The sequence below is a fragment of the Acomys minous genome (genome assembly GCF_964271855.1).
Source record: "Acomys minous genome assembly, chromosome: 2".
NCBI lineage: Eukaryota > Metazoa > Chordata > Mammalia > Rodentia > Muridae > Acomys > Acomys minous.
In genome coordinates this window covers 48,072,178-48,091,601 of record NC_140484.1, presented here as the reverse complement: position 1 = coordinate 48,091,601, position 19,424 = coordinate 48,072,178, and the positions used below count along the sequence as shown (strand labels likewise).

At 55.4% G+C, this 19,424-nt stretch overlaps 1 protein-coding gene across 4 annotated transcripts in view; it reads right to left on the bottom strand.

Moving 5' to 3' along the window:
- Positions 1 to 2,938: 2,938 nt before the first annotated feature.
- Positions 2,939 to 19,424, bottom strand: part of DAGLA (diacylglycerol lipase alpha) — a 58,494-nt gene continuing 42,008 nt past the window's right edge. For all 4 annotated transcript variants that reach the window (XM_084758113.1, XM_084758112.1, XM_084758111.1 and 1 more), the window contains exons 9-20: positions 17,691 to 17,815; positions 14,432 to 14,585; positions 13,889 to 13,972; positions 13,730 to 13,807; positions 13,250 to 13,330; positions 12,399 to 12,541; positions 12,015 to 12,083; positions 11,614 to 11,686; positions 10,191 to 10,390; positions 9,139 to 9,268; positions 8,487 to 8,674; positions 2,939 to 6,233 (exon numbers count right to left, since the gene is read on the bottom strand). In XM_084758113.1, the coding sequence (XP_084614239.1) occupies positions 5,276 to 6,233; positions 8,487 to 8,674; positions 9,139 to 9,268; positions 10,191 to 10,390; positions 11,614 to 11,686; positions 12,015 to 12,083; positions 12,399 to 12,541; positions 13,250 to 13,330; positions 13,730 to 13,807; positions 13,889 to 13,972; positions 14,432 to 14,585; positions 17,691 to 17,815 (2,283 nt within the window). In that variant the 3' untranslated portion in view covers positions 2,939 to 5,275. The remainder of the gene's footprint in view (positions 6,234 to 8,486; positions 8,675 to 9,138; positions 9,269 to 10,190; positions 10,391 to 11,613; positions 11,687 to 12,014; positions 12,084 to 12,398; positions 12,542 to 13,249; positions 13,331 to 13,729; positions 13,808 to 13,888; positions 13,973 to 14,431; positions 14,586 to 17,690; positions 17,816 to 19,424) is intronic.

Sequence of the window (19,424 nt, the reverse complement as noted above, 5' to 3'; positions counted from 1 at the left end):
AGATTCAGGACCTGAAGCTGGCAGGATGCTCAGCACTGCCTGTCTATACCTGGGTCCCCCGAGAGCCCTGGGCTGAGATCTCTTGGGAAAGATGATATTAAGGCTTTCCTCCCAAGCACGGAGATACACACCTGTAATCAAAGTACCTAGGAGGATGAGGCAGGAAGATTACAAGTGCAAAGCCAATCGGGGCTACAAAGTGAAACCAACATACACACACACACACACACACACACACACACACACACACACACACACACGCCAGTAACAACAGCCCAGAAGGGTGCTAGCAAGGCAAGATACTAACCTAGCCAGCCTAGGACTTTTGGCTCTTTCTGGCAGTGGCCACCAGACTAAGGTAGGGAAACAAGCCCAGCTTTGCAGGTAGTCTGGTGAGAGCCCATGAGCTCTCCTGTTGCCCCGCCTGCCTCCCTCCTTCTCAGTGGCCAGCATGGGGGAAGGGCAGCCAGAGCCTGCGCTCCAGATGTGGCCCAGTCAGCAGGCTTGTAGTGGCCCTCCGAGGAAGGCTTGGGGGAGGGGATGCCCAGGCTGGCGGGTGCCTCACAATGAGGTTTTGTCCCTCTGGGGGCGGTTCTCAGAGCTGCCTCTCTTAGGTATATAGAGTGGGATTTTGCTGGAGGCCCAGCTGTGGGCACTGACCACAGTTCCCTCTTTCCAGCCTGGGGGGCCCACGGAGTGGGAGGGAGGAGGCCGCACTGAGTGGCCCATTCTTTTCCAGCTCATGCACCCAGAGGTTTGTCTCCTCTGCAGACGCCCCTAAGACAATTGCTATTCTGCACTCCAGCCCCTCCTCCATTCAGGGTCAGGCCTGGCTACAAAGTGAACTCTAGTCAGGCCATGCAACTTTCAAAGATGAGTTGCCAGAGTTGCCTAGGACACTAGAGAAATAGCATCCCTTTGAGACCTCCAACTCCCTAAAGATCGTTCCTCCATACTCCACACATCTAAATGTCTACTAAGGGTGGGCTGGAGACCTCAGTGTTGGTCTTGTCAGGTCATCATTAAGGGCTGAGGATGGAAGACCCACCACATTATCAAGACAATGATCTCCCTCATACTCAGGGTAGCCCTGAGGTTAGACCAGGCAGGATACAGGCCCCTTTTAATCTCACAGGAGCTGGCCCAACTTGGCCGGGGAGGAGGGGGTGCAGGGGGGCGGTGAGGGCGGACTCAGGCCCTGTCACCCTCCTATTCCACTAGGTCACAAGAGCCAAAGAACAGCCACACCCCAGGGCTTCTCATATCTGGGCTGGAGTGAAGGAGGAGGCTCAGGCACCATGATGAAGTTGGGACCCAAGTCTACCTTACAAGGTGTGTGTGTGGGGGGGGGGTGCTCGGGCTGGTAAAGGAGCCAAGGGGGACCTCTGTACCAGACTTTGGCATCTGTGGAGACAGTTGCCATCTGCTGTACAACCCTGAGCAGCCACAGTACGTCTCGGGCCATTTGCTCTGCCTCTGCTCTTTTAGGGCCGGGATCATTTGCAGACTGGTGAGAGAACCCTAGGCTAGGAGGGCAAACCTCTGGGTTTGGTATCTCTTGTATAACCCTGAGCAGGCTGTTTCCTGTTCTGTTCAGAGGCATCATAGGGAGACAGCATTCAAGGCCAAGAGCCCTAGCTCCTCATCAAGTGGGCTCAAACTGACTTTGGGGCAGTCAGAGTAGGAAGGAGTCAAGGCTTAGCTGGGCCAGGGCATCTACACCAGGCTCTGCAGGCAGTGAGACTAGTTGGGGAAACAGCGCCCCCTGCTGGGTGGAAGATTCAGGACCCGAGGCAGGCAGGATGTTCAGCACTGCCTGTCTACCTGGGCTCTCCTGCCGTTCCCCAGACTCAGTGCTCTGGATCCAGTCTGGGCTGGGATCTCTGTGGCTGCTCAGGTGTTTACACACCCTCAGAGAAGCCCTCAACAAAGCTTCCTGTGGCTTAACACTTCTATGCCCCCCCTCTGGGATCTCATTCCTGCCCTACCTCACTGCATGAGTGGGAAGCCAAGGGGTGGGTGGGCATAAAGCCAGCCTGGTCTTCCAATTGCTAGTTCTACATCTAGCCAGGTTATCCACTCTTTTCTTTGTTTGTTTTTGTTTTTCAAGACAGTTTCACTTGTAGTCCTGATTGTCTTGAACTTGCTTTGTAGACCATGCTGGTCTTGAACTCACAGCGATCTGCCTGCCTCTGCCTCCTGCGCTGGGATTCAAGGCATGTGCCACCACACCTGGCTAGGTTACCTACTCTTGAGTCTCAGAGCTCTCCAGAAGGGAAAAGGGGGCTCCCATGTGTCAAGGGCACTGTGATAGACAAAAACATTTTCCCAGAACATCTCACGTGGGCAGGACTCACATACATGGGGACTTATGCCCACTTGACGAAACTCAGTACTGTCTTGAGCCTGGGTACTGACAACGGCAGGAAGCCAATGAAAAACACAGGGCCCTCCCTAACCTAGTGAACCACATCTGTGTTTTATTTTTAAATTTGTATTGTTTATGTATTTTTCGTGGGGAGGTGGTGCACGTGCCACAGTGTATGCATGCGGAGATCGAAGGACGGTTTCGTGGAAGTCATTTCTCACCTACCATATGATTTCTGGGAATTAAACTCAGGTGGTCCAGTTTAGTGACAAGTGCCTTGACTTACCTGCTAAGATATCTTCCTGGCCTAGCATTTACATGTTTGTGCCAACTTTGAGCCACACAGTTCTAACCGAATGAGTGTTCTTACTCGGACCTACATGCCTTCTGTCTTTAGGGGGCACAAAAGGCTTGATCCCAAGGTGCCTCTAGTTACCCCCTTATGTTTTCTGGCTGGTCTAGGAATGGTCAGAGGTCCTTGTTTTCTTACCCTGCTGTGAACTTGGCAGCAGGTCCCCATCTCGCCTCCATTATCCCCACCTGATGAAAAGAGACCACATGTTGCAGAGGTGTGCTTCTACATCCAGTTTATACACAGCTCTATACAATATACAGAAAACTTTATATACAGATATATTTATAGAATAAGCTATATTAATTTGTCTCTCCTTTTTACAGCAATATTAGTGTGGATCTTTCATACATTAAGTACAAAAAGGTCATGGGAGAATGGCACGTGGAGTGCAGAGGGTTTATGGGGGCCTGGCTGTTCGTTACTAGTTGCATATGGAAGTCACCCAGATCCCTGGGAGGACAGGCCAGAGCATGGCTGGGAGAGCTTGTGCTGTGGGCCTGGGGGACAGTGTGGGGGTCCATCTGAACTGGAATGAAGGGGGTGGCTCAGACCCCCCAAGATGTGGCGTGAAGGGAACGTGCAGCAGGCCCACCCTTCTGGGGTCAGGCGAGGAGGGAACGGGGGTGGGGTGGGCTGGCCCTGGGTGTCTAGGGCTGAGACCAAGCCTGCCCCAGGCCCAAGTCTGTAACACAGTATGGCTGCAGCCTTGGGGGTGGGGGGTATGTCCCTGATGGCTCAGTCCTGGGCATAGGGGCACGCCCTAAAGGGGACCCCCATACCTGCCCTGGCAGAAGAAGAGTTAAAAGGCCAGATCCACAACTCTTCTTGCTGGATTATTCCTCTGATTTAAGATTTTTGTCTAAGGTTTGAATTCTAAGAACCACTGATTTTTATCTTACTTCTGTGCTAGACTGAGGCAGTGCCTTGGTAGGAGGTGGGGGGGCCAGGATTCTGTTGAGGGGCAAATCACAGAGTAAGGGGGAGGCCCAGCCCCCAGGTCTCTGTCTTCATCTGTTAGGGTGGGTAACTATTCAGGCCACCCCAGCTGTGGGGGTTAGAGTAAGGGCTCAGGCCCAGGTACCTGTGATCATGAGGTGGTCAGGGGAGCCTAAGTAGCCCAGAGAGGCTGTGAGTGGGGCTAGAGTGGAAGGGACCATGCTTCCAAGGCGACAAGGGCACAAGGGTGGGCAGCTGCCTGCCTGCACGCCCCAGTGACCGGCTTGTCCCAAAGCTTTACTTCACAGGCTATATTCTTGGCAGGTTAGGAGAAGCAGAAGGCAGGCAAGGTGGGGAAGGCGGGCAGCCCTCTGCAGCCCCTTTCCTCAGGAGTGGTGCACATTCATGCACATGCACACACACACACCTGACACTACCATGCACAACCTCCCCCAGCCCCCCAGCCTGGGTAAAGGGCTGGGTTCCCACCTCCTGGACTGCTTCTCCAAACCATAGGAAAACCTAGGAAGGCCTCAGGCTAACCTGGAAGAGCCCCTGAGTCCCTGGCCCCTCGCCTTGGCAGTGGGCAGGGGTTTCCAGCCAGGTCCCACAATACCCTGCTCTTGGCCCCTCTTCTTATGGGCAGGACACAGTGGGAGGTGGAGCCCAGACCCAGAAAGCAAGTGGGCAGAGGCATGTTTGGTTTCAGACCCCAGGGCCCAGAGCTGCCTAGGCATGGTGGGGTTACATAAAGGGATCAGGCAGGACACCAAGGAGACAGGGCTTTGGATACCTTGTTTTTCCCCAGGGCCCTGGCTCTGCAGCCAGGAGTGATGTCATAGGAGTGTCCACCACCCTTTGAATGGCCAGAATCCTGGGGATAGAAGGTGAGCCAGGAAGCCAGGGAGTGGCAGGTGGGCAGGCAGGCCCAGTGGCCATGACCCATGAAGATAAGGGGCACCAGGCAGAGAAGGGGCAGCCCTGGCCCCACCCTCCTTTGGGCCCCTCTGGTCTTTAGGTCCCACTCAGAGGGGACAATTCAACACATGATTGGGAGTGGGGGCTTGCGAGCCCAGGATAAACCTGAGCCAAGCCCAGCAGATTCTGTAAACATACACAGCACTGTGGGCCACCTTGGTGGGGATCACCCCAGGGGGCTGGCCAGCAGGCACCAGATCTGGGGGATAGTGGCCAGGGTAGGTGCCAACTTGAACGACATAGGAGACTATGTGGAGAGGGGGCTGCGTTCTGCCTCGGCTCTGGGAGAGTAGCTGGAGGGCAGTGACGGGAACTTAGCTTGCCTAGTGCCAGTCCCAGAACAGAGATACCAGGCTGCCCACACAGAGGAGTCAGGCTGAGGGCTGAGGATTGACCATCCAACCTGAAAGCTCCTCCCTGTACCAAAGCCACCCCTGCTTTCCCCCAGACATCTTGGTTCTGGGTGTCCTAGGCTGAGGTAGGGATGCAGACCCCCTGCTCAGCAGCAGTGCTCCAGGGCCTGAGACCGCTTGGCCTCTGGGAGGCTCTCCTCAAAGCTACTGGGCCCCCGAATGGCACTAGGTACCCACGGGGCCTTGAGTTCTGGTCAGGGAGGAGCCAGCAGCCACTGCCAGTTGCTAGCGTGCTGAGATGACCAGATCATCCTGCTTGGCAGGACTGGCCCCGTGGTCTGTCGGGGTGGAAGTCCGGATCTTGTCTGTGGCCAGACACTCCTGGCTGCTGAGGCCCGTGGGTGTCAGGTCCATGAGCTCCCCTGAGGAGCTGAGTGGGAAGGAGGGCGAGAGTGAGATGCCAGAGGAGGGCTCAGCAGATCCTGCGAAGAGGCGTGGGGGCTTGGGTACCAGATTGGGCTCAAACTGAGCCCGAAGCAAGATTTCCTGTTGGCTGGGAGACTTGGGGCCCTCAGCATAGTCACTAGTGGGGCTTTCGGACACCACCATGCAGTAGAGGTCCTGGAAGGAGCTGCTCTTGCTGTCCAGGTTGAAGAGGCTGTCGATGAACTCGGCGAATTCTAGCACTTGAGGGCTGGGTGAATCCCCCAGGCGCCCATTGTGCAGTGCTAGCTCTCCCCTCGGGGCCACCCCACTACCCTCGCCACCTGCTGCCTCCTCTTCCTCGTTGGTTGTACTTGGTGGTCGCTCAGGAGTGACACCCCCGCTGCCCAGAGCTGCCTCCAGGGGCTGGGTGTCCTGCGAGTGCTTGGACAGGCTGTCGGCTGCCAGCAGCTCTGTGCGTGAGCTGAGGGACGGGTTCTCCTCTGGAATGGCCGGATCGATGTAGAAGAGGTGGCCCTCATCACGCTCCAGTACTGCGTGGAGGCTGGGCGAGCCTCGGATGCTGCGGAAGCCTGAGGAGCGGCGAGAGTCAAAGCTGTACAGGGATTCCGTGTCTGAGAGGCTCTCCATGGTGGCCAGTGGTGCCCGCCGGGATTGCAGCTCTGCCGCCAGCCGCTCCTGGGTGGACAGCAGTAACAGCTCTACAGGGTCTTGGCGGGCTGCTGATGCAGCAGCCACTGGGGACAGCAGTCGCCCCTCAGAGAAGCCCTCCAGGCTCATCTCCGACTGACACTTGCTCCTACAGAGGAAGGGTGGCGTAAGAAAAGGATAAGACTCAGAAGGCAAAAGAGACCAGCCCCTACTCCCCAAGCTAGAAGGAAGTGGGGACAGGGACACAATCAATTCAGTCCTTGCCGAATGGTTTGGGGTAGGGAATCCTGACTTTTGAAAACCAACTCAGAGTCTGGAGGGATGGCTCAGTGCTGTAAAACGCACTGGCAGTTCTGCCAGAGGACTTGAGTTTCAGTCCCAGCACCTACATGGTAGCTCACAACCGTCTGGAACTCCACGTCCAGAAGATCCAACATCCTCTTCTAACTCAGAGCACAGGCATGCATGCAGGCAAACCACTCATACACATAAAAAATAAAATTAAAAATAAATGAAAATAAAATCCAACCCACAGGGCTGGAGACACAGCCCAGAGGTTACAAGTACTTCCTGTGAAGGGGACATGAGTTCAGATCCTACCACCCACACCAGACAGCGCATAATCCCCAGTAATTCTAGCCCCAGGGGACTCAATGCCCTCTTCTGGCCTCCATGGGCGCCCACACATATGTGTACAGACACTCACACGGACTCAAACACACAGGCACATAATAAAATGCATCTAAAATAAGGTGAAATAAAACCAACTCATAAGAAACTAAGATAGAAAACAAAAGGCTGATGCTAGGTTGACAGAAATGGAGTCCCCCCAAAAGGCTTAAGACCCCCCACCAATAGCATTAAGATTCCTGAGGACTCTGGTCCTGTGCATCCATACCCACCAGCTAACAAAAGATTTAGGCACCGAGATATTGGCTGCTCTGGCTCACCCAAGAGGCCACAGCAGGAAGGACAGAGAGACAGGGAAGGAAAGGGCAGGGAGGAAGGAAAGAAGGATTCTGCCCTCCATCCCCACCCCACTCTCAGGTAAGCCAGTGCCTAGTCTATCCCTTCTTCATCCCAGGGCTCCCCCCCCCCATCTCACATGATACAGCCCTGCGCTGGCAGTGGCAGCAAACTCTGGAGCCCCTTGCTCTGTGGAGAAGGAAGGGGGTTTGGGAATGTGTGGTGGCCTCATGCACAGTAGCCAAGGGCAGACATGAGGCCGCCACAGCAAACACACAGGAGAGGTGTCTAGGGGATCCCTTCTTCCCAACAGCTAGATTTATAAGCAAGAACACATGGTCAGGGAGTCAGGGTCCCAAAAGGGCAGGACAACCTTCCCCTGTAAGAACCACTGCTCTAGAACCCATGCTGATGTGTGCGAGCTTCTGTGAGTGCAGGTGTATGCCTTGGTACGAGCGTGCAGCTGGACCACATGCACCTGTGTACAGTGGGCCTGGCACAGATACGGCCATTCGTTTACATGTCTACTTCTCTTCTAAGTGTGCCCACTGCTTGCCTTGGTGTGTGTCCTGTGTGGAGTGTCCTGTGTACGTATGAGTAAGGTTTGTCATAAGGAGAATGGCAAAGTAGAAGGATCCAGAGGGTCCTAGAAGCCTAGAAGTAGAACATTATGATAGGCAGATTTGGGCACAGGGGTCCCGCTCAAACTAAGGCACCAGCCAAGGACAATACAGGTGGTAAACCTTAAACCCCTACCCAGATCTAGCCAATGGACAGAACACTCTCCACAGTAGAGTGGAGAGTGGGATATTACTTTCTCACATACTCTGGTGCCTCACCTTTGACCATGTCCCCTGGAGGGGGAGACCTGGTGTCACTCAGAGGAAAGACAGCAGGTTACCAAGAAGAGACTTGATACCCTATGAGCATATACAGGGGGAGGTAATCCCCCTCAGGAACAGTCATAGGGGAGGGGAATAAGGGGAAAATGGGAGGGAGGGAAGAATGGGAGGATACAAGGTATGGGATAACCATTGAGATGTAACAAGAATAAATTAATAAAGGAGAAAAAAAAAGGTTTGTCATAAGCTCCAAAATATATGCACAGTTGTGTAAGCACCTGGGTGTAATATCCGTTTGGATCTAAGTGGGAATGGGCAACTGGTGCTTGGGTCTGGTGTGTGTAGGTCTTTGTGTGCTCTGAAACCTCTTATCCTACCTGGGAAATCCCGAGACACTGATGGTGAGGTGGGGAGACAGCTACAGTCAAGTGAGACCCTGAGCAGAGTTTGACTCCCACACTGCGCACGTGGACACAGCTTTGGAACTATGCATGGGCCCGACAGGCACGCAGAACACGTGGATGTACACGCATGCGACTACGCAGATGCTGGACCCACGCTCCCTTGGGGCAGAGTGGAGATGCAAGCCTCACCTGACACTGCTGTTGCGATGGTCTGTGGCAGGCAGCTCCACGGCCAGGCCGGTGGGCAGAGGAGGCCCTGTGGGCAGCGGCTGCTGCTGGAAGATGAGCTCGGGAGTGAGGTCTACCTCAGTGGGGCTCACCATGACCTTTGCAGCAGAGAGCAGTGCTGTCTTTCCCTTGTTGTAATTCTCCAGCACCTGGGGACAGGATGGAGGGGCCTGGTGGTAGAGGGGTGGCCAGCCCGGACCTGTGGCTTCCCAGAGTCCACAACAGCCTGAGAGGGTTCAGTGGGTCATCTTTCCTCCTTGTGGAAGGATGGGGGCTTGGCATGGGATGCTTGTCTCTAGAGCAGGCAAGTTAGAGCATTCTTTTCTTTTCAGGCCTTCAGTGGCTCACGAAGGTAGATGCTATCCCTTCTTGACTGCATATCTGGTCATGGCCTCTCTGTTCAGCCTTTCTCAGGGACAGGCCCCTAGAAATCTTCTAAATTCCCTCCTTCCTACCATGGGGCAACGTGGCATGGGAAAAGAGCCAAGAGTGTGGAGTGGAAAGATTGCAGGTCTTTCTGACCGAGCCCAGCTGGGGACTGTGGCTGGACTGGCTAGCGTCTGAGTCTCAGGCCCCTGGCTTTCAGAAGGGACCCGATCTACAGGGCACTCACCTTGTTGAGCCCCTCCATGACCACGTAGGGCAGGTGCTCATGGAGCATGGCTGGTGAGATGATCACCTCATTAAAGGCTTTGTTGTCGCCCCAGATGGCGAAGTATGTGGGCTCCTCCTGCTCACAGCAGCTGAGAGGGACACGGGTAGGAAGAAGGGGGTCAGGGGACCCTGCTCTGTACACTTGTGGAGGGGTCTAGAGGCTGATCTGGAGGCCCCTGTCTACCTCAGGCAGCAGGTGCGTGCGTATTCCCAGGTCTGGCTGCTTTGCTCAAAGCCTATGAAAGGCTCACTGGAGCCTTAGCTTCCGTCCCTGCAAGGCCTCCCATCTGCTTTTGTTCTAGGCTGCAGCTGCTACCCCTGGGCGGGGCTTAGCTACCCCTGGGCGGGGCTCAGCTCCCTAGCTTGCTGTCAGGAGGGCAGCCTCTGTTAAGAAAGGGGGCCAAGGACCCAGGGCTCTAAGCGTATGAAGCAGGAGCTCTACTTTCTAGCAGTGTTCTTGCTCTTGCCGTAGGCCCAGTCTTGGCCACACGGGTCTGCAGGGACACTGAGGTATGAGCTGGCCCAGAGCCAGGTGGCTGTAACAGGTCAGCCACTACTAAATAAATGCACCAAGAATAGGGAGAGCTGCTTTGGGAGGCACCAGTAAAAGGCTGGCAGTGGGGTGCAAATCAAAGGTTGAACAGGCCTCCGTTTGACCCAGCTGGACCTGCCACGCTTGGCCATCTTTGAGTCAGGTCCCTGATAGCTGCTTCTGGATCTGTTGAATTCCCTGGCCTGGCCCTGTGAGGGGCAGATGCTGCTTCCAAGGACTAGGCTCCTTCAGGGAGACACAGCATCATAAAGTCCGGCTGGAGAGAGCTGTGGACTGGGTCTTTGGTCCCCTTTCTATGACTAGCAGCTGAGGGAACCCCTCTATGTGGGTCCTGCACTGTGATCTCTATCTCTGCCCCTATTGTGAGTGGTTATCTGAGCAGAGGCTGCTCCAGCCCTCAGCAACCCTTTCCCTGGACCCACATCCGCAGGGGTGTGCCAGACCTCCACAGCACCTACCAGCACTGTTCTGCAGGATGGTTATGGACCACGTGGATGATGCGGCCAGGTGGGTAGAGTGGGGTGCTAGCCGAAAGGGCAATGGTTAAATCACTGGGGTGGGTCCAGAGCCGTGTGCTGGCCAGGGTGGTCACCTCCACCTGATCCTCAGGCAGCTCTGACTTGGGGATACACTTGGTGGCCCCAACGATGATCCGCCACTGTATAGGGCCAGGGAGAAAGGGGAGCAGAGTTGAGCAGCTCTGGCTGGGTGGGTAGGATCAGGGGTGCTTGCAAGGAAGGGCTCCACAGATGAGAGGAGAGGGCTGGAGATGGGGGCAGTGGCTGGAGCATTAAAGGTGTGTGCCCACCTGAAGAGGCTGAGGTGTATGGTGGCCAGGTGGCCAATAAGATGCCAAAGACAGATGACACCAAACTGTTGCATTTCAGAGCCGGTAAGGCACTGGAAGACTAGTCAAGCCCTCATCTAGTGGGTAGGAGACACACTCGGTGAGGAGAAGGATCTGCTCTGGGTCACTGTGCAAGGCAGAGGTACGACAGGCTTTAGTGTGACCCAGCTGGACCTACTGGGTCAGGTCCTGGATCGGATGAATGCCTGGGCCTGGCCCAGTGAGAAACAGGTGCTGCTTCCAAGGACTAGACTTTTCATGGAGACAGTCTCATAAAGCTGTGTTGACACCTGACCCAAGGTCCTTTCTGCCAGATAGTCACGGTCACCAAGGCTAGGAAGACTGCAGGTAGGCTGCAGAAAGACTAGGTAAGGATCCACCTCGGGGAGGCCAGCTACCTCACAGAGCAGTTAGTTACAGAAGGCCTCCTACTTTTGGCCTACCCCAGGATGCTTGGCCACAAAACTTTGCCTCATCCCACCTGCCTGGCAATGAAGGTCTCTGCATAGAAAGGAGCCCCCCAATACACCAGGCGTGGTGTCGCACACCTTTAATCTCAGCACTTAGGAGGCAGAGGCAGGCGGATCACTGAGTTCAAGGACAGCCTGGTCTACAAAGTGAGTTCAGGACATCCAAGATAACACAGAGAAACCCAGTCTCAAAAGACCAAAAAAAAAAAAAAAAAAAAAAAAAAAAAAAGACCCTGTATGTGTCAGACCTTCCTTGAGCCTGGGCCACCTCAACAGGTCTTTTTTTCTGCCTGCTCAAAGCACCACGCCTCAAGAATTGCCTTTTCCTATCAGCTCCATGTAGGAGAAGCACCTCAGCTCCCCATGACAGCTTAGTATGTGAGCAAAGCCCCTTCCACCCTGGGCTTTAGGCTGGATGGGTTAAGCTTGGACACTGAGGGTCTGACAGCTGGAATCACCCATGACACAGCCGTGGCCTCTTGCACTTTGTCCCTGGGATCAGTGAGGAACAACACGAGGGACAGCCAGGACTCCCGAGTGGTCGGGGAGCTGGTGGGAGCTCACTTTGGGCTTGGTGCTTCGCTGCAGGACATCCAGAAGCTGCCGACGGAAACCTTCCAGCTGGGAAAGGCCAATCCTGTGGAAGGGGATGAACATCAGCTTGGGGCAGTCAGGGGCAGTGACGGGGGAAGGAGAAGGGCCAGTGTGGGCACCTGGCCCCTAGGAACGAGAAGACAGATCCACCTGGGTCATGATGTGCAGGCAAGCGTGCAGGTCAGAGGGGCCACTCAGAAAGGTAAGGTACCTACAACTGTCTGTCTTCTCACCCTAGGGCCACTAAAAGCAGGAAGGGGGGGGGCACTGGCGTCTGTAGGGAGAGGGTGAGGGGGCTGAAGGAGACATGTGAGCACTGAGGTGTGGGGTGAGGTCCTGCTAGGAGACTGTAGCAAGAGAGGTGGACTTACCTGGGAACAAGGTCTTTGCCCAGAACCACAGCAGTCACAAACTCTTTGGAGTACTCCATAGCGTCCTCACTACAAGAGAAGTCAAAGGAAGGGGCTCAGGCCCAGAGCAGGGCCTTGGCAGGAGTGGCCCCACTCTGCGCTTCTACTTTTGCCCTTCCTGCCTGTGTTTTACCACAAGACTTTGGGGGGGTTCTACTTGGCATGTTAGAAAGCCCCCATCCCACTACCACAGTCCTGTCCTATGCCATTCCCAGGTGCCTCCTGAACAGAAGCTGGGCTACCCAGCCCAGCCACCAGCTCCAAGTCCCACCCAGCCTAAGTCAGCCCTTGGCTTTCAAGGGTCCCAGTTGCTCCAGGCATCTCTGAGGCCCCCAACTTGCTTACCTCAGCAGGCCTCCTGGCGGGGAGTAGGCGAAGCACTTGAGGGTCGGGTACTGGGGGCGCAGGAGGAAGGAGAGGATGGCAGCTGTGCCAGCGCCCAAGGAGTGGCCTACCACAATCAGGCCATAGTGTTTGGTTCCACGGCCCTGGGGACCAAGAGATGCCTGAGAGCCCTGCCTCAGTTTCCCAGCTGATACTGGGAAGAGTCCTGGGATCATTCTGTCCTGCATGGACGCTAGGGATGAGGAAGAGCCAAGCTAGGTCCTTACGGAGCAAAGGCTTAGTGAGACTGTTTTCACAAGCTCCTACTCATCCTCTGAAGCCCTCCTCAGAAATTCCCTCCTTGAGGAAGCCCTCCCTGATTTTCCAGAAACAGCTCCCTCCCTCCTAGGCACTGCACTATGGCCACTCTGGTGATTATACTTACAATCATTTGGTTACCTGTCTTCATCTCTCTGCTCTATCCACTAGCCTAGATTCTGTGAGACCTGGGAATGGCAGCTGGCAGCACCCACAGGAGCTACCCACACAAGGAGTAGTGGCTGGGCTGACTCGGGCTACCATCCAGCTCAGGTCTCCCTGCTTGTAGCCGGTTTTGTCACTAGCCTATAAAAGTTCTTGCAACAAGTGCTCCTGACTACGAGGCTGGCAGAGTACACATTTGGTAACTGGGGTGTGGGGTACCAAGAAAGGACACTTGGAGAGGAGAGGGTCTGGGAGGTCAGGTAGGGCAATGTGAAGCCAGCTAGAAGGAGCTGAGGATGTGGGAGGGAGGGACAGGAGCTAGTGTTTGGGGAGGGGGGGTCCCATCATCCATCCCTCTTCTCCAGCATGGGATGTCATGGAAAACTCACCAGGTCTCGTCCAAAGGCCTGGGACAGGACCATCTCCTGCTCCAGCTTCTTCTTGATGTACTCAGCTGAGAGTACCATGCCCTGGGTGGGAGGAACAGAGCAGGGCTGTGGGAAGCCTCAGGGACCAGAACAGCCAGTGATCTCAGCCAATGCCCCTTTCCATCCCTCAACAAACAGGCTGTGGGTACTTCTTCGGCTGCATTTTCATTTGCATTTCTCCAAGTGGGAAAATGGAGGTTCAGAGGGAAGTAAGTCTGTCTGATAGAAACAGGCGTGGCATCTCCCCAGCTGCCTGCCCAGATGCTTCTAGGGACAGCTGGAGATCCCCAGGCCTTAGTGGGCAGGCAGACGAAACCACACCCTTCTGGCTGATCTGTGCTAAGGGGAGATCATACTGCCAACCGCAGGCACCTGAGTGCTGTCAGGGGTCGGGGGTTGGGGGGTAAGGATGAGGGGACCTCAGGATGTTGAGGTTGATACCTTGTGGCCCAGCCAGGTGCCTCGGTGTCCCTCCACAGGGAGGCGCTCAGCATCACCTGTCAAGTCAGTCAGGGCATCCTGTGCGGTGGGGGAAAAGGCAGGTAAGGGTTGGCTGAGGAGGACAGGCAAGGGCCTGTGGAGAAGCCATGGGAAGCTTACCTTGGGGGACAGGGTTCCCCTGATACTGATCACCACTTTCTTCTTGTCATGGTCCACGGCTACATAGAAGGGAGTTTCATAGACCTAGGAGTAATGAGGTTGTGAGCCTAAGTGACTCGCGAATGAGGCCAGACTTAGGGGATGTCAGTGAAACTCCTCATGGGCCACAGGGTGCCTAACACCTGCCAAAGGCAGGGCTCCTGGGGGGCTCCGAGGATTCACTGGTCCCTAGCCCTTCCACTCCACTCTGCCTCAGGTAGCCCTGTACTTAGTCCAAATGGCTCGCTGCCATTCTCCAGTGCCCCCTGTTTCTTCCATCTCCTTAAGGCTGGGCTGGGAGCCCTAATACTGGAGGAGGCTGGCATCCATTCCCCACCCAGCTTGAGACAGTGTGGGTCTTGGGCACCCAGATGAAGGAGGCCATCTCTGGAAGTGATTTGGAAACTACAGCAAGGACACTGGCTTGAGGAATTGCCGGGGTCCCCAGTGGCTTCCAGAGGAGCTCGGGTCCCAGCTCTGCCTGGCCCCAGCCCGGTCCCTCACCGCATCATGACAGGAGGTGTAGACAATGTCTACCGCAGTCATGTTCTCATCCAGGAAGTGACGGCGGATGGCGATGGCGTTGCAGCCACAACAGTTGTCTTCCTCAATGGTGACCCCAGGGGCGAATCGGGGTCGAGCTGGACAGAGGCAGCACCTGAGGTGGAGTGGTAAAAAGCTCAGGCTGGGTCAGCACCTTTCTGGAAGTGGCTTCAGCCCCACCCTGCCCCTGTCTCCTGAATCACGCTTGCTAGGCCCTGATGACCTCTGTGTGGTCAAACCATGGGGCAGTTTGTCACATGGTCTACAGGCAGCACGTGACCCGTGAATCCTCCCCACTTGGCTGGAGACCTCAGCACTGTTCTTTCTTCGCAAGCCTAGCCTCCTCTCCGGCTTGTCCTCTGCTTCCGGGGTCCTCGACCTCCCTCCCCTCTAGAAGCCTATTGTATGTATTTGCCATAAGTTCACTCAGGACCCCAGTAGAGCCACTGCAGACCCCCAAAAGCACCTTACTAGACTCCTACATGGCATGTATTGTCAAGCCTCGGGGACCCAGCCGATAGCAGCTCCAGGCCAGTCCACTTTGTCTTCACATTTAAAACCAGGCTCACCCACTGTCCTCTCCCGTGCTCTCTGTCTGCAGACCGGCCTCCTCTCCCCTGTCCACCCTCGGCCCTTCACTACCAACTCAGCAGCACGGGGAAGGAACCCTTTGATGGTACACCAAGCCACTATCACGTTTCCTCATAGAATCCCACAGGGGTGCCCTCCTTTCCAGCACAAAGGTCTGAGTCCTTTCCAGGCTCTGCCCCATGTGACTGACATCCATGTACTCCCCTCAATTACACCACTCTTGCCTTTTCTTCCTCAGCCTCAACAGCTCCCTCAGCAGATTCTATGACCGTTTATCTCCCATACCCTTTAGTCTCCATCCAAACGTGATCCTACAGTGAGGTCTGCCCCAGCTATCTCTCTGACAGGGCCAGTCCTGAGCTGACCCCCTGGCCCAGCACTTAGCTGCGCCCCTCCAAAGCATCCATGTGCTCTGACCTGCCTCATGTGCTCCGTCCCTCATCTGTGTACCACTATGACAGGAGCCACACAGGGCAGGGTCTGCTCGGTGCTGGTTACAGATGTGTTCCCCAGCACTAAGCTGGTCAGGTATACAGGAGGCTCCCCAGGGCAGGTGATCCCGGGCAGAACTGGTTATTCTGCTGGGAGTATGCAGGGATAGGATGGGGGGGGGGGGGGGGGAAGGGTTGGAGAAAAATGCATCTGCTTCTCAAGCCACCAGAGGGAGCCAGCACCCAACAGATTGGGTGCCAGGAGCTGGGAGCAAGAGTGACAAGGCTGCCAGCTGTCTTGAATTGACATTCAGTGTGAGGTGTTTTCTTCTCAGAGCAGCGCCTGTGGGACTGTGACTTCCCAACAGGGAGAGGCCTTATTGAGAAATCCAAGAGTCAAGCCAGGACCTGGAAATGCCTGCACTTGGGAGCAGGGACTGCCCCAGACACAGGATATAATACACAGGACGCTCATCCCAGAGCTGAGCCTGGCGAAGCCACTATCAGGTCAAGTGGTGGTAGGCTTGGTTCAAGGTCTGAGCTCCTACCTTCAAGCCTTCAGGAAGCTCCCCTCTTCTCTCAGCTGAGCAGAAGGCTCTAATGAGGTAGAGGAGAGGCAGGACTTGGGTTCAAATCCTTCCTGGTATGTGTCACTTTCTGATTCTGCAGCTTTGGTCCAGCTAAGCCTCAGCTTCCTCCTGTCAGAGCCTGCACTGAGCGCTGCTTCCTAACGCTCTCAGACCCCAGCCCGTCCCTTATGCCACACCCCTTGTCCTGCTCCACTCTCCACAAAAAACAGGCCCTTACGAGGTGGTGATGTGTCACCTGCTGCGGCAGACTACTAAAGCTCAGGATCTGAGAGCCAGTGTAAGTGACAGGCAGCAGGCAGACAGCAGATGCTAGCAACGGTGCCCAGCCACCTCTCTCCAATTATCCCCATGCCTTAGGGCTTTGTCTCCACCCCCATCCTAAGCTTGTTCTTCCACAAGGGGACCTGATTGTGCCCCACCAAGGCTAAGGACTCTGTCTTCTGCCATTTCAGTACTGGATCATGCAGGTGCTGATATTCCCACTGTCCCCAAAGCACTCAGAGCCCTACTGTCAGTGGCTCTGTGATTCTGAGCTGTCTTTTGGGCTGATAGCTCGCGCTAGAACCAGGGAAACAGGCTCCTGGCAAGTGGAGCAGGGCCCACCTAAGCACAGGTCTAGGGGCTCTTGGCCCAGGCTTATCTTGAGAATCTCTCCATCCAGACTAAGTGTCCCAGGAGTGCAGGGGGAAGTGGCAGGCATGTACATATGGCAGAGGTGGGAGGAGCACGCAGTGACCTGGTCCTCTCTGATCAGCTGCTGGGGATAGTGAGAACAAGGTCCCAAGAGCCACCAGCTTTCTCAAGGTGGAAGCACTGTAGAGCAGGCATGGATACTGCTGTCCCTGGGGAGGGGGCATGGAGGACAAAGCACTGGCCCATCAGGTCAGCTTTTCTGGAACAGGAGCCCAGGGAACTGTCCTGCTTCTGCCTGTCGTAGACTAAGGGCGGAGACACCACAGAAGGACAGGGTCCTTCCAAAGCCCTTCTCTGTCCCACTTAAGAGGCACAGAGCCCCACCCTCTGCCACGGGGGGGGGGGGGGCTGAGGGCGGAGCCAGCTACAGGTCAGATCTGGGTCTAGACTTTTCTTTCTCTGCTCAGAGCCTTGTACCAAAGTGCCTTCTTGGTGCATTTCTAGAGATTTCCATGGAGTGGGCCTACTTCCCAAGAAAGTTCTTTCTCCTAAAATGGCAGCACACAGGGTGGAAGCCAAGAGAAGGGAGATGTGGGCAGAAGGGGATGGCTGCAGGTAGCAGAGGATGGGCCCAAAGAAGACTGGGCAATCAGCAGCGTAGACAGCATCACATCTCAAAAACAGATGTATCAACGTCCCATTTCACAGATGCAGAAACTGGGGCTCACAGACATCCACTGGCTTGTCCAAGGCAGCAACTCAAAGTCTGCATTCAAACCCAGAACTGTGTAATTCCAGTCCAGGGAGGAAGCCAGTGGCCCAGTGACAGTATGGCAGAGAAGCTGCGTGGACCCAGAGGAGGTGAGGGCAGGACAGCAGCTTCGAAGCCCTGGGGGAAGGGGGCACAAGCTCATCACTGCATCTCCACCCCCTCCACCCTATGCTCACATGGCTGGGGACTGGCTGAGTACTCACGAGCAGGACCGAGCCAGCTGGCAGAGGCCACAGGTGGGCTTCCTCATCAGGTACATGGGCCAGCCGTAGGCAGCCAGGGCAAAGAGCATGTAGTAGCAGACTTCTTTGTAGCGTAGCATCTCGTGCTGGAAGACAGGATGCAGAGGGCGGTGACCTCTGCTGGTCTTGATGCTACCTCAGCCACCGCCAGTCCCTGAGGTGGGAGCCTGCCTACCTTCTCCAGTGGGGGACAGCGGCTGGGCCCCAAGGTGGAGGAAGGGCGGCCCCTGCAGGCATTGATTACATTTGCCCAATTATCTCCCTGTGCCCAGGCCAGCATAGTCATGAGACCTAGCCTATCACTACAGCCTCAGAACTCATGAGTTGGGGGACAGAAAGTCACTCAGAGCACAGGCTTGTTTACCCAAGAAGAAAGGGAGCATGGGGTATGAGTGATAGTCACCTCATCTCAGCAATCAGGCCCTAGGGAACTTAACCCTGTGAAGTCTAGCTATGGACAACCAGACGAGCCATACTGGGCATGAAAACCCATCACCAAATGTCTCTGGCTTTCCTCTCAGGCTTGACTCATGGTGTCCCAGGCTCCTGAGGCTGGGGGAGGCTGTCTCCCTGAGATTGAGATCACGCTAGAGAAAGGCGCCAGTTTGAAACCCAGGAGTCTGCCGCCCAACAGCTGCTCTTGATGGTTGGTGTCAGTGCTACAAGCTGTCCAGAGGCAGGATGGCAGTGTCCCAGCAAAGCCTGCCAGTCAGTCCCCAGCCCCTGGGCATCAGGCGGCACTTAGAGGGCATTAGTCACCTTGTAAAAGTTAAGGAGAGTGATTAGTCATCTTGGGAAGTAAAACAGGTAGGCCTCAATCAGCACCCTCTGCCTGTTCTTCAGGAACGCAGGAAGGAGGCAGTAGCTGCAGAGGCAATTACCCTGGGTGACAGGACAGGGAGGCTGGGCACTGGCATCCACTGGCAGGTGTGGACTCTGCACCTTCCCCCCAGGGGCCGGTAAGAGCCCTAGTGAGTGGCAGGCATCTGGCTAGCAGCACCTGCTATATATGTATGTGGCTGGTGACATAAAATGATGTCTGCTTTGGAGAGCCAGACACCTGGGGCTTTTCTAAAGACACAGATCCCCAAGGGCTGAAACCTCTCCAGACCTGTTTGGATTGGCACCGAGTTTCCAGCACCTTGCTGGACTGGATTTAGGATGGGTCACTTCCTCTTGCTTCCAGCTCTAGGTACAAGGTGTGCCTGGGGCATTTTACATCTGTCCTATAGGCTTTGAGGATAACAGGCTTGCTCCGGGTTGCAGAGAGAGGCAATCGAGCTGGAATGTACCTAAATGCTTTTCCCTGGGCCAGGCTGACTGTTCCTGCTACCAGCTGTGGTTCCACCCTGGGCCACACTGGCCCGGACTGGGACTTCATACCATAGACCCACTTTCTCTGTGACACATGGGCTTTCTATAAAAGGTGCCTGAGGAGAATTTCTATGGCTAAAAAGGATTTTAAATGGCAATGCCACACCCTACTGCCTATCAGGGCAGCAGCAGCAGTAATGTCACAACTCATCCCCCTGAGGCACTGTGCCATCTCCAGAAGCCAGGGTTACATGTTTTGGAGCTTGGCTAAGAGGTTCAGGGTCCTGCTTATAGAAGCAGCATGACGTGAGGGGTCTTGAGGGCCTCATCTGAGAGGAGACTCCCAGGACACTTGAGCAGGAGTGGTGGGGGCAGCTCACC